This window comes from Aquarana catesbeiana, linkage group LG03 (genome assembly GCF_042186555.1).
Source record: "Aquarana catesbeiana isolate 2022-GZ linkage group LG03, ASM4218655v1, whole genome shotgun sequence".
NCBI lineage: Eukaryota > Metazoa > Chordata > Amphibia > Anura > Ranidae > Aquarana > Aquarana catesbeiana.
Genome location: NC_133326.1, coordinates 94,303,629 through 94,318,366, shown reverse-complemented (window position 1 = coordinate 94,318,366; position 14,738 = coordinate 94,303,629). Strand labels below are relative to the sequence as shown.

Below are 14,738 nucleotides of genomic sequence, written 5' to 3'. Positions count from 1 at the left end.
CAGCAGTACAGTGATCAAAAAAAATATGAACACTGCACTGGGTGACACAGTGACAGGGGGTGAAGGGGTTAACTGTGGGGGCGATCGGGGGGGTGACAAGTGTGCCTATGTGTACTGTGTCAGTGTAGTGTTGGTGCAACTTACTCTGAGATGTCTTCTTTCCTCTCTCTGGAATGGAAAAGAATTCCACGAGGAGAGATGACATCACTTCCCCTGTCTGTGTTTACACTTACACAGGCAGGGGAGGATTTCATTTGTCAGGAACGATCAGCAGGTCCAGGCCAGAAATCATTGGCCTTGGCCTGGAGACTGATCGGTTCTGAAATGAATAACGTTGTATAGCCCACCGGTGCCATTCTGCCGCAGTAAAACTGCGGCGGCTGGTCGGGAAGTGGTTAATGGCTGTGTGCTGAGTTATTTTGAGGGGACAGCACATTTACACTGTTATACAAGCTGTACACTCACTACTTTACATTGTGGCAAAGTGTCATTTCTTCAGTGTTGTCACATGAAAAGATATAATAAAATATTTACAAAAATGTGAGGGGTGTACTCACTTGTGAGATACTGTATATAACACAATGTATTGAAGTAGTGAGGGGCCCTTCAGGTCTGGTATGGATTTTAAGGGGAACCCCGCGCCAAAATGAAAAAAAAATGCAGTGGGGGTCCCCCAAAATCCATACCCTTATCTAAGCATGCAACCTGGCAGGTGAGGATAGGGGGGACGAGCGAGCGCCCCCTCCTCCTGAACCATACCAGGCCACTTGTCCTCACGTAGGAAGGGTGCATTGGGGTTTCCCTGCCAAAGCCCTTTTCCCCATGTTGATGGGGACAGGGGCCTCGTCCTCATAACCCTTGCCCGGTGGTTGTGGGGGACTGCGGGTGGGGGCTTATCAGAATCTGGAAGCCCCCTTTAACAAGGTGGCTGACCCCCCCCATGTGAACGGGTATTGGGTAGATTGTACCCCTACCCAGTCACCAAAAAAAGTGTCAGAAAGTAAAAACCACAAAAGACAGTTTTTGCCAAGTCCTTTATTAAAAAATAAAATTAAAAAAAAGTGTCCCGCGATGTCCATCATACTTCCATTAATGGCAGCGACGGACCCAAAAAATAGAAAAAAAAAAGCTCTTCCTCGATGGGAGGCTTCCCACCAACTGCTGTCTTTTGACGGTGACAGCTGTTATATAGGCAAGTTACATAACCGAGTGACCCCGCCCCTTCTGGTGGCATGTGCCATCAGAGGGGGCGGGGTCATCCGGTTATGTCAGCGGGTGGCCCGCCCTTGCCTTTATAACAGCTGTCACCACGAAAAGATAGCAGTCGGCGGGGCGTCTCCCATCGAGGCAGAGCTTCTTTTTTTTTTCCAGGTCCGTCGCTGCTGTGATTGAAGAAGGATGGACATTGCGGGAATTGTCAAAAACTATCTTTTGTGGTTTTTACTTTTTTTGGTAAATGGGTAGAGGTACAATCTACCCCATACCCATCCACATAGGGGGGTGCGGGATCTGGGGGACCCCCTTGTTAAAGGGGGCTTCCAGATTCTGATAAGCCCCCAGCCCGCAGACCCCCACAACCACCAGTCTCCCCAAAGCACCCTCCCCATGTTGAGGGCAAGCAACCTGGTATGGTTCAGGAGGGGGGGCGCTCGCTCCTCACCACCCTGACCTGACTTTCCAGGTTGCATGCTCGGATAAGGGTCTGGTATGGATTTTGGGGTGTCTCCCATGCCATTTTTTAATTTTATTTTGGCATTTTTAATTTTATTTGATTCCCCTTAAAATTCATACCAGACCCGAAGGGCCCTCTTTTGGACTGGGGGGGGGGACCCACGCCATTTATTTCCTTGATTTTTATCTATATCACCAGGAGTTGGCAATACATTACAGCCGCAAGCAAGTTTAAATTACATTTTGTTCTTTAGAAATTTAATTTTGCTGTTGGACTGCAAATCACACCACACAGATGCGCTACTTTACAGGCAGACCAAGGGGACCCCCAGGCACGATATTTAAAGGAAAATTTCATTTTTATTGTTTCACTTTAAGCATTCTTAAAATCACTGCTCCTGAAAAAACGGTAGTTTTTAAAACTTGTTTTGCATTGATACATGTCCCCTGGGGCAGTACCCAGGTCCCCATACACTTTTTATTGCAATAACTTGCATATAAGCCTTTAAAATTAGCACTTTTAATTTTTCATGTTTGTGTTCCATAGACTTTAACGGTGTTCGCATGTTCGCACAAATTTTTTGCCTGTTCACACGTTTTGGTGCGAACCGAACTGGGGGGGTGTTCAGCTCATCCCTACATATCAGTTGATTGCTGCATGCTATGCTGTAGTGCACATGACCACATCTAAGGTGCACTGCTCATTTCAAAGAAACTGAAGTGAGGGGAAAAAGAAGATTTTTGGGAGCTCATGGGGGATGTTGCAAAACCATAGTATGTAGTTTCCTACAAAAATTATTACAGGACAATTGAAGGATAAGTTTACCTTTTGTAACATGTTACATTCATATTCAGGGTGTAACATGTAACATGTTACAGATGCACCAGCCCCCGCTCCCCCAGTCTGACAGCTAGCGGGGGATCCCCCCCGCTAGCTGTCATAATCCGCCCACCCGCCATTTTATCCATTTACAGTGTTCTGTGAATGGGAAAATAAAAAGATCTGACAGCATTTGTGGCTGTTGACTTGTGGCTTTCAGTGAACTACCAGGCCGCTGCTGAGTGCTGCGGTAGTTCATTAAGTCTTCCTGTCAGTATTACTGCCTGGCCATTTTGGAAGTACAGCCAGATAGATACACAGACAGTCTGCAGGACCCTGGCATTACACCCAGGATCTGGTGATGCTTTACAGCAATGCTTTACAGGTCTATTACAAATAAATTATTAAATGCATATTTTTTTACCTGCAAAAAAAAGTACATTTATGTATTTATTTTTTGTAAATATATCCTTTAAATAGTGGATGCGTGTGGATTTTTTGGAAAAAATGGGATATTATTTAGTTTCATTTTATGGGTTTAATGCACAGCTTTGCTACAGTAAATCAAAGCTATGTGTCCAGTGGTAGTAAATGTATGTAGTAACTTGTTATTGTCAAATCAGCGATTCTAATCTTCTATTTTAATCTTTAAAGAGTCTCTTTTCTAGATTTTTTTAATTATTAAAACATAACTAACCCAAAATCACACATTTCTTAAAAAGGACCTAAACTCAAAACTTAGCATAAACATTTGGGATGGTGTTTGCATATATTTCAATGACCAAACATTCTTACCTGTCCAGCATAATGATACTGTGGTTTAATTCTGGGCCCATACTAATTTGTTAAAGAGAGTTCAAATTTTGAGTTGGGGTGTGCATTTAAGGACAGCTATGCCTTGAAATTAAATTAGTTCCACATATGTTCTATATGGATATTAAGGTTTGCAGACATACAGTAGATTAGAGGGAGATTGCTCTGTCAATAACAGAGGTAAGATGCATGGAAACCTTGCATTTCCATTTCATGTGTTGTAGGATTTATATTTTCTTTTCTTTAAAATGAAAGACAGATCACCATGATTAAACTTTTAAACACGACTATACATTTATGTTTTACATAATTTTACACTGTAATGTTGCATTTGTTAAAACTTATGTAAGGTCGTTTCTATAAAAAACAATATGTTGCTTTGTTCTTGATCTTAAAATACAAAGCCTAAGGAAAAAATCCATAAAAACATGCAGTGGCTCTTAAAAAGTAAACCATTAATCGAGATGCAGAATCAAGTTTTTAGTTCTAGATTCTAGTGGCAGCCACATGATCCCACCACCATGTTTCTATACTTCTTTAATATAACATTGGAACTGTCATCAAAATACAAGACAGAGATTCCCTGAAGTTCTTTAGGGGCACAACATGGCTTTGGAACACTTTCAGGATTAATGAAGTGAACTAAGGTCTGAACAATTGCATGATTAGTGGCATTCATGTAAGAGTTGAGTGGAAAAGCACATTCTCCTTCACAGTAGTTGGAGGCATATCCTTCTGGGGCGATTATCCAATCTTGCCAGCCAAGGTCACGGAAACTCACATACAGTTCATGCTTCTTGCAGGCCTGTTTTAAGAATCGGTGCCCAGTATTACTAGGGCTGCTATCCATAAAGCTCTCTGTAATATTGACTAATGGAAGGTTATTTTCCTTTACTGCCTTTTTATCTTGGTTTCTATGTTTACTGCTCACAGAACGAATACTACGTAGGTGAATTGTTGCAGTTTTAAAAAATGCTACAATAAATGGGTGCTTCTCCTGTGGTCCACTTCTGTCAACTAGACCCACTGATCGAGGTTTAACACTTTTCCTCTCCAGGGTTTCTATTCTCATTTGTAGTACAAGGTTGTCCTGAGGATTATCCACCCAATCATTGCTTGATGCAGTAATGTCAAATGTCAACCATCCACTTTCTGCACCTGACTGGATTATCTGGCTGTCCAGCTTTAACAGCTGACTAGTATGTTCCCGAAGCACCTGGTAGATGCTGATCAGGAAGGTTTCATTATGGTTAGTTGGATCTTTATATATGCGCAACTCAGCTGCTGTCATTTGGTCTCCTACTGGAACATCAGCAAGATCAAACCTAAACTCTTTGCTGTAGCATTGATGACAGAATTCGGCATCATTCTCCACTAGGTTAACAAAACTCATGACAAAATCTGCATCAGCAAGAAAGTGGTTTTCATAAAGATGGACAAGGGAAGGATCATACTTGGTAAAAAAATTTAAATTATCTTTTCTCTCTTCACTGACACTTATTGAATTGTAGAGATTCATCATGAATATTGGTGCAGAGGTCTTCTTCTCATGTAAGTGAGGTTTTGGTCTATGAGGTAATCCTAAAACAGATAAAATCTCCCTCTGTATCTCTCTGCGTTCAGGGTTCTTCAGCCGCCACTGGGCAAAACTGGAGTGCACATTATCTTCAACCATTCCATCTGATGTTATGAGTTTCATAGAAAAGTAGAAAAATATTAATATGATGGTTCTTCTTCTGTTGCCAGTCTCAACAGCCATTTCCATAGGGCCTTACTGCAATTGAGAGAACATGCAATCAAAACTCAATCAAAGGCATAAAAATTCAGATAAAGTGCCACCTTAAAAATGAACTTTCTTAGAATAGATATCCTGGTTTTGTTGGAAGATTTAAGATCTGTGTCAAAGGACTTTTGTTCACTTGAAGCAGTTTTTACATTCCCATACTAATCTGCAGGAAGACTTGCTTGAAACAGGCCATATGCACCTGTCAATGAATTCTGAATAGTCTCAGAAGAGAGTCAAACTGATTCCATTGACACAGGCCTTTAAAAATATAAATATTATGTACTGTATATGAAAGTCAACACTAAAATCAACTATATTACTAGCTGCTGTAATAATATCAAAAAGTGATATAATATATATAAAAAAAACTTTTTATATTTTCTTACAGGACATATGTTTGCTACAATGTAAAGTAGTGAGTGTACAGCTTATATAACAGTGTAAATTTGCTGTCCCCTCAAAATTACTCAAGACACAGCCATTAATGTCTAAACCGCTGGCCACAAAAGTGAGTACACCTCTCCAAATTGGGCCCAAAGTGTCAATATTTTGTGTGGCCACCATTATTTTCCAGCACTGCCTTAATCCTTTTGGGCATGGAGTTCACCAGAACTTTGCAGGTTGCCACTGGAGTCCTCTTTCACTCCTCCATGACATCACAGAGCTGGTGGATGTTAGAGACCTTGCGCTCCTCCACATTCTGTTTAAAGATGCCCCACAGCTGCTCAATAGGGTTTAGGTCTGGAGACATGCTTGGCCAGTCCATCACCTTTACCCCCAGCTTTTTTAGCAAGGCAGTGGTCTTCTTGGAGGTGTGTTTGGGGTCGTTATCATGTTGGGATACTGCCCTGGGGCCCTGTCTGTGAAGGGAGGGGATCATGCTCTGTTTCAGTATGTCACAGTACATGTTGGCATTCATGGTTCCCTCAATGAACTGTAGCTCCCCAGTGCCGGCAGCACTCATGCAGCCCCAGACCATGACACTCCCACTACCATGCTTGACTGTAAGCAATACACACTTGTCTTTGTACTGCTTACCTGGTTGCCACCACACACGCTTGACACCATATGAACCAAATAAGTTTATCTTGGTCTCATCAGACCACAGGACATGGTTCCAGGAATCCATGTCCTTAGTCTGCTTGTCTTCAGCAAATGGTATGGTCTGAGCACTGACAGGCTGACCCCCCACCCCTTCAACCTCTGCAGCAATGCTGGCAGCACTTATTCGTCTATTTCCCAAAGACAACCTCTGGATATTATGCTGAGCATGTGCACTTAACTTCTTTGGTCGACCATGGCAAGGCCTGTTCTGAGTGGAACCTGTCCTGTTAAGCTGCTGTATGGTCTTGGCCACCGTGCTGCAGCTCAGTTTCAGGGTCATGGCAATCTTCTTATAGCCTAGGCCTTCTTTATGTAGAGCAACAATTCTTTTTTTCAGATCCTCAGAGAGTTCTTTCCCATGAGGTGCCATGCTAAACTTTCAGTGATCAGTATCAGAGAGTGAGAGCGATAATACCATATTTAACACACCTGAGACCTTGTAACACTAATGAGCCACATGACACCAGGGAGGAAAAATGGCTAATTGGGCCCAGTTTGGACATTTTCACCTAGCGGTGTAATCACTATTGTTGCCAGCGGTTTAGACATTAATGACTGTGTGTTGAGTTATTTTGAAAGGGCAGCAAATTTACACTGTTATACAAGCTGTACACTCACTACTTTACGTTATACCAAAGTGTAATTTCTTCAGTGTTGTCACATGAAAAGATACAATAAAATATTAACAAAAATGTGAGGGGTGTACTCACTTTTGTGAGATATATATATGTGTGTATATATATATATATATATATATATATATATATATATATATATATATATATATATATATATATATATATATATATATATGATCCTCGCTTCTGGGTCTCATACCAAGTGACTGCCCTATTGCATAGTAACCCCACAGGTAGTTACAAGCTTGGCATGGGCATCTTTCAAAGAAACCTTTGTGTATTTCTCAATGAATATAAGAATGTTTTGTATTCATTGAGAAAATTGCAAGACATTCTATGAATTGTGCCCATACAGAGTGATTGACCCACTGTGGTCACTATGCAGCCCAGGTATGTACTTACAACAGTGATTCTCTGCTTCCACAGGATTAGCCAGGTATGGAACATGTATATTTGCATTAGTCCAAGCTAGAACATACCTGGAAATCAGCTTTAATACATTTCTGGAGTGAAGGAACAGCTACTGGAGTTTAATACCATTGGGACCACACCTTTAAGTTGTGGAGGAAATCTGGCTTACTGAACTACAAGAAGAGTCTAATACAGATATGTATATGTAGACATGTATACACTGGATTAATTATTGTGTTCAGACAATTGTGGCTGTTTTTTCTGGAATCATCAACGTTATAAAGGTTATACATGTGGACTGCACTGATTTCACTTTATATTGCACTAATAAAATGTTTTGCACATTTTTATTTTTTTTAGTGCAGCTTTTTGATTTGCACAATGTTAGCTGCTTTGCACATATCTCTATCTATCTGTCTATCTATCTATCTATCTATCTATCTATCTATCTATCTATCTATCTATCTATCTATCTATCTATCTATCTATCTATCTATCTATCTATCTATCTTTACATATAGAAATGTTTTTAGTTATACGTAAATACACAGAATTCCTATATGAAGTGAAAATGCCATTGTAAATGACAGAAGTTTAAATTTCTACATGCACCAAGAAATCTGTGTGTAAAGCCCATAAAAAAACAATCATAATATCGTACAAAAAATACCACTTTTGAATCGATCGTACGATAGTACACAGCTTTCGACCAAAATTTTCCAAAGGAACAAACATTAGTGTTTTTTTCATATGATACCAGATCATATGATTTTTGTTTGATTAGTACAGTTTTCGTCTGAAAATACAATATTACATTACTTCCGAATTTTTATTCTGTTGTACAAGAATTTTTGTACTTTAGTAACCTATTCATTTTCTATATGGAGACTAGCATGCAAAAAAAAAAAAAAAACGGACGATCATCATCCGATAATTTCATCGTGTGTACCAGGCTTAAAGCGGGGTTCCACCCAAATTTTGAACATTATCTCTATGCATTCTCTTCCTTGCCTAGATGCTGACATGCTGTGTAAAAAAATTTAAATCGCCGTAATTACCTTTTTTTTTCTAATCTTCTTAGCACTTCCTGGTTTTCCTCCCATGGGAGTAGGCGTGTTTCTAGCTTCTCCCAGACCTTCCACAGTCCCCTGGGAGCTAGTCTCAGGCTTCCCAGCATGCATTGTGCAACAGTGTCATCACAACATCTCGGTGAATGCTGGGAGCACAGCATTCACCGCATCCAGGAGATACATGCTTGTGGGCTTCAAATGCCCACAATGAAGATGGAAACCGCCTTCAGTGAATTTTATAAGTTATTCTTTACAACGAAATCGGACACAAGCGGACTTATTACACAGAACATGTGAGTAGATAATCATGAGAAGAAAAGTTTGTGAATGAACTCAAAAAAAAAAACGATAGATAGGTGGACCCCCGTTTTAAGGATGGCAGATTTGGTAAAATGCAGATTACCAAGCTGAATCTCTGTCTACCTCCCTAATATTGTCCAATGGTGAACTTAGAGGGAAAGCCTCCATTGGTTAAGGTGGAAAGACCTCTACACTGGTCCTAAAAGAATGAATCCTTCCATGTGTGTATGACGATGAGAGCAATGTGGGGCCTCATGAACAGTGTTCTTTTCAAAGAAAGGATTGCTTTTCTTAAATTGTGTTTAGAGTTTTATGACACATTTAGAAGCAAGACTTTTAGAGTTTGTTTTTTTTTATTCAATTAAAAAGTTTTCATCTTAGTGAAGTCTGGACTTCTATTTGACATGTTGCTTCCAGTGCTCTGCCCCAGATTTAGATACTACTAGGAAAAAAAACACATTGTTGGTATAGTCTTTAAAACAAACTTCAGCAAGATTCCCAAGAACATTATTTTGGCTTCAATGCTTTTTGTGCCTGCGTATTTTCACATTCGCATCTGTTGCCTTGAACTGCAAATTTGATGTCACCACCACAATACTGCTTTTATGACTAAACTGAAAACATCAACATCTGTTCACACATTACTAGGACGAGCCATCATCCAACGGCTAATCACAAGGCCTGAAATCCTTGTGCATTCAGAAGCAAAGTATTTACACATTGCATCTCATTAAATAAATTCCCATGGAGTTAGAAGCTGTAATGTATCTTCTTTGTGCTTTTTTTCCCTTGGCCTCTCTATTTCCATGATCCTGTAATCCACCCAGTAAAGGAGTAAGATCATGTGAAGTTTCATTTGAATGAGCCAGTGACCTTGACTATGCACAGCTCAGTTTATTCCTAAATCTTCATTTGTACAGAGTCAAAATCAAGCTTCTGTGCAGTGAAATGGCTTTACAATGTTTCAATAGCAATGTATTGGAGGAAAATATAATGGTGTAAAGAACAATTCAATCACTAGTTTGCCTGCTATCAACAAATGAACATTATATATCAAAACAGATTTTTATAAATATCTTTAGTTACGCTAGGAAAGTTTAATTGTTACTCAACCTGCTCCTACCTATTGCATATGTGTGTGTATAAATAGGACAAACAATAAAAACACAAATCAAGCACTGAACACCCTTCATTGTGTACTGACCGATTTCCAAACACTGACCATTCAGATTCAAATTGTGTTGATACACTGCCCAGTATTACACATGGTAAATAATACACCTATTAACTGAAGTGTTTGTGTGGGCATAGATAGAATTAAAAGTTTATTTTTGTTGTGTCCATTTGGGGAGATTTCCCTTCATGTTCTGTTCCAGAAACGCAACAGAAAACATAAGGGAAAGCTGTACAAAATAAGGGGAATTCTCCATTTAGACTCTTTTCACTATTGGAAGATTTATCCTTACCTCTTGTTCTGGTAACCACTTTAAAATTTTGGGTTTCACAACACTTTTTGTGTTGGTTAAAATGGTCACCAAGGAAAACAGAGGGCGAATCTAAATGAACTTGACAGAGATGTTAACCCTTCCATCCAAAACTTAAAAAAATGATTTTGGCTGCATATAGACTTTATTCCAGAGAGTTATATTCCCTGAATTACATTTCATCATGTATGTAATAAACTGATTTCATTAGCAAATGCTTCCAAAGTGAGATGATCATGGTAGTAAATTTTTTGGCATGACATAAATCATTTTGGTAAAGGGATGGTAAAAAAATTATTAACTGGATTTCCTTTGAATGCATGTGTGTATTGATGCATTTGGGAAAGTATAAACCAGGATGCTGCCTATCTGTGTTTGTAGAAGTCCACGTAAGTAGGCAGTTTTCGTCATTCTTTGCAGTCTAGTAATGAGTGCCATGAACCATTTTTCTACATCTTAAATCATTCAGAGTTTTTTTTTTTTTTTGTATCTCCATTTTAGTATTATTTAGTTCTGGACTATAGGTAACCACAGACAGACAGATTTCCCACCATGAATGATGGCAAAGAGAGAGATTTGACTTTAATACCACTGGGATTTGTATGGGTTTATTACTCAACCTGATGTTCAGACGCTGTTCAGAGGCACACTTATATCAGATAGAGAGTGTAACTTTTCCTGGATGGCTAAAGCCAATATGAGAGAGGTCTTGCTCTGCCTAATGGATGTGTAATTTATTTTATAATTACAGAGAATACAGCATGAGGAGTGGGAACACCTTAAGGTGGGTAGAAAGACCCAAAACTTTAAAGTGGCAGGAACAGAATTTGCAACTATGTCAGGGGGATCTTGGCAATGGGGAGTGATATATGAAGTCTGGGGTTGAGTTAGGCCAGCTGTACATGGTTAGTTCATCAAAAACCAGCCGAGATTCTAACCATTAATAGGCAGGCTAAATGTAGCAAGTGGGAATATCAACTTGGGTACAACTAGCCTGCCAGATTTGTTTTTGACTATCACAAGCAGCTGCTAAAGCCGATAGCGACAATTGCTGTCTTTTCAAACCCACCCCCGCGCCAGGAAAAGACAATGGCCCAGCTGCTCGGTCCTGCCCATCCCCAACATTGCAGCCGAGTTGTGAAGGCTGGTCTCTCTCCCTGCATGTAGTTACATTACGTGACAGTTTCACATACTGAGCGGCCTTTGCAAGTCTTACGATCTGCTCACTGTGAAACTCCCCTTCTCCTCTGTCAGTGCCCATGAGTGCTGCCAATCAGTGTCAATCAGTGCAGCTTATCACTGCCCATCAGTGATGCCCATCATTGACTATCAATGCTGCCCATCAGTGCAGCCTTCTCTGTGCAGCCTATCAGTGCTGCCTATCAGTGACAATTAGTGCCCATCAGTGCTGCCTACCAGTGCTGCCTATCAGTGCCCATCAGTGCTACCTATCAGTGCTGCCTATTAATGCCAATCAGTGTTGCCTATCAGTGCCAATCAATGCCCATAAGAGCTGCTAATCAGTGCCCATCAGTGATGTCTATCAGTGCCGCCTATCAGTGCCAAGCAGTGCTGACAATTGGTGCCCACCAGTGCTGCCAGTCAGTGCCACCTATCAGTGCCCATCAATGCTGCCAATTACTGCCCATCAACACTGCCAATCAGTGCTGCCAATCAGTGGCACCTATCAGTGCCACAAATCAGTGTCTGTCAGTGCTGCCAATCAGTGCCCATAAGTGCTGCCAAACAGTGCCAATTAGTACTAACAATCTATGCTGCCTATCAGTGAACATCACTGCTGCCTATCAGTACCCATCCATGCTGTCAGTGGCATCTATCAGTGTCAATCAGGGGCACCTATTAGGGCCCATCAGTACTGCCAATCAGTGCTGCCTATCAGTGCCCATCTGTGCTGCCTATCAGTGCTGCCAATCAGTGGCACCAATCAGTGCCCATCAGTGCTGCCAATAAGTGCCCATCAGTGCTGCCAATCGGTTTCCATCAGTGCACTGAGTGCAGGGATGGTGAGATGAACTCTGCAGCCAGGCACATTGTCCATGGGGGGCACGGCCTGGTGAGGCACAACTGAAATCCGTCAATGTTTATTAATGCCACATGCCAATCTTTAATATAATAGGTAATCACCACACTACTATTTACAAGAAACTACTAGAGGTAAAGTAAAAAAAAGTGTCAGTAAAAGGCCTGCCACTAAGCACTGCTACGTGTGTTCCCACACCACAAAACAAAGTGCAGCTCTAACTTACTAATTAATAACTTAATAATGGTGGAACCCTTTAATGTATGGAAATCTCAATAAAACGTCAATATTACCACAATGCCGGTCTCTGTGATATGCAACTTCACATATAATACAAATCAAAGTGAAAACAAGACATAACAAATGAAACTTAGCAGGGATGGTGAAAACCCCTCTTCAGATAATTGCATTACAAATTAACTTCTAGTTGGGAGGTTCACACCATTATAGCACTTTGGGATTTTTATTTTTTAGATTGTTACACTTAATTTTATATGTTTTAGTTAGTATTATAATGTAAATTATTGCACTTGAAGTTCATTTTCCATCCCATGTCTTTATGGACCTCTTTCACTGGTGTGCAGTCATGTTGGAACAGGAAGGAGCCATCCCCAAACTGTTCCCACAAAGTTGGGAGCATGAAATTGCCCAAAATGCCTTGTTATGCTGACACCTTAAGAGTTCCCTTCACTGCAACCAAGGGGCCAAGCCCAACCCCTGAAAAACAACCCCACACCATAATTCCCCTCCACCAAATGATTTGGACCAGTGCACAAACCAAGGTCCATAAATACATAGATGAGTGAGATTGGGGAGGAGGAACCTGACTGGCCTGCACAGAGTCCTAACCTCAACCCGACAGAACACCTTTGGGATGAATTAGAGCAGAGACAAGGAGCCAGGCCTTCTCGTCCAACATCAGTGTCTGATCTCACAAATGTGCTTTTTGGAAGAATGGTCTAATATTCCCATAGACACACTCCTAAACCTTGTGGACAGCCTTCCCAGAAGAGTTGACGCTGTTCTAGCTGCAAAGGGTGGGCCAACTCAGTAGTGAACCCTATGGACTAAGACTGGGATGCTATTAAAATTTGTCTGCGTGTAAAGGCAAGTGTCCCAATACTTTTGACAATATAATATAATATATTCATATATATATATATATATATATATATATATATACATATATATATATATATATATATATATATATATATATATATATATATATATATATATATATATATATATATATACGCATGTGTGTTTGGGCTTTGGGGTACACACCCTAATGCAATAGGCTGCACACGCCTAGGCTCCCTCCTCATTGGACAGACTGACAGCAGCGGGAGCCATTGGCTCCCACTGCTCTAAACCAAAAGCTGTGACATGGGAGAGGGGGACGGGGCCAAGTTCTGCTGTCAGTGTGAATGGACGCAGCAGCGGGACTTGGGAGCGGGCATGAACGGGTGCACCAATTGAAAGCGGCTTTCTGTGGGGGCACCCGCCAAAAAAGAGGGGCATTGAGCACTGGCGGTGGACCCCAGAAGAAGAGGATCAAGGCTGCTCTGTGCAAAACCATTGCACAGAGCAGGTAAGTATGGGCATAGGTATAGGTTTTTTTTTAAAACAAGGCTTTAGCAAAACTTTAAGCAGGACTAACTTTATCACATATCTTTGAAAACTTGCCATAGTATTTTCCATTTTAGGGTTTTTATAACATACATATTTAAGAAGCACTGGTAGATTACAAATCTCTAAACTCTCTAGCTACCTAATGTTTTTTTTATACTGAACTAATTCTACATGTGAGCCACAAGGGAACATTTGCTTGCTCTTTGTACAACCCCCTTAAAATAGAACACTACCTGTAACAGTCCTGCTACATGATGTGGTTAATTGCATAGCTCCAAGAGCAGTGGTATGAGCAATCATGCGCAATTACTGTATACCTACAAATAAGAACAATGGTTTCAATTAGGCTAGCTATCTCACACACAAGTTTTATGGGAATGATGTTCAATGTGGAAATGTACCTAATTGCTCTAATACAGTATTCTGTTAAATACATATATATATATTTGATAAATAACTGTTGTCAGTAATGTCAGAATAAATTTGTCTCCAAATAAAGCAACTAAGCCATACTTTAAACAAACTACATAGAGACACACACATATATATATTTGACCTTAACCCAAGAAGCCTGTGTAAGTTATACTTACTTTTTGTTTGCAGATCGCACTGATGGTGATCACTGTAAGGAATCAGAAAAAAATATTTATGTAATAAGTCTTGAGCAATTGAAATGCTGTCCCAGTATTTTCTGATGATGTTGCAGATCAGGCTACATGTTCGTTTCCTCTTCTCCAAAAATAGAGCTTCTAAATGCTGATACAGGCAATATTTCTTTTATGCAGATGTTTTACAAGAATCTTCAGGGCACCAGTTGAGATAAGTAGTTACCTACAGGAGATGAAGATTGTAGTATTGCATGCAGAGCCAGATCAACGAGAGTGGTCTCAGGTCACAGGGATTCCAGTTTAGTGAAATTCTTTGAAGAAGGTGGTAAATCAGCTATGTACTGATCCAGGATGTAT

At 40.4% G+C, this 14,738-nt stretch overlaps 1 protein-coding gene across 1 annotated transcript; it reads right to left on the bottom strand.

The window, feature by feature from the left end:
• Positions 1 to 3,323: 3,323 nt before the first annotated feature.
• Positions 3,324 to 14,482, bottom strand: LOC141134453 (bone morphogenetic protein 7-like). The gene is made up of 2 exons (XM_073623987.1): positions 14,364 to 14,482; positions 3,324 to 5,078 (listed from the first exon to the last, which is right to left on the bottom strand). The coding sequence occupies exon 2, from the start codon at positions 5,067 to 5,069 to the stop codon at positions 3,798 to 3,800; it is 1,272 nt and encodes a 423-aa protein (XP_073480088.1). The 5' UTR covers positions 5,070 to 5,078; positions 14,364 to 14,482; the 3' UTR covers positions 3,324 to 3,797.
• Positions 14,483 to 14,738: the final 256 nt, after the last annotated feature.

Bases quoted from the DNA above. Each gene is read 5' to 3' on its own strand.
- LOC141134453 (XM_073623987.1), bottom strand. From the start codon at position 5,069: ATGGAAATGGCTGTTGAGACTGGCAACAGAAGAAGAACCATCATATTA.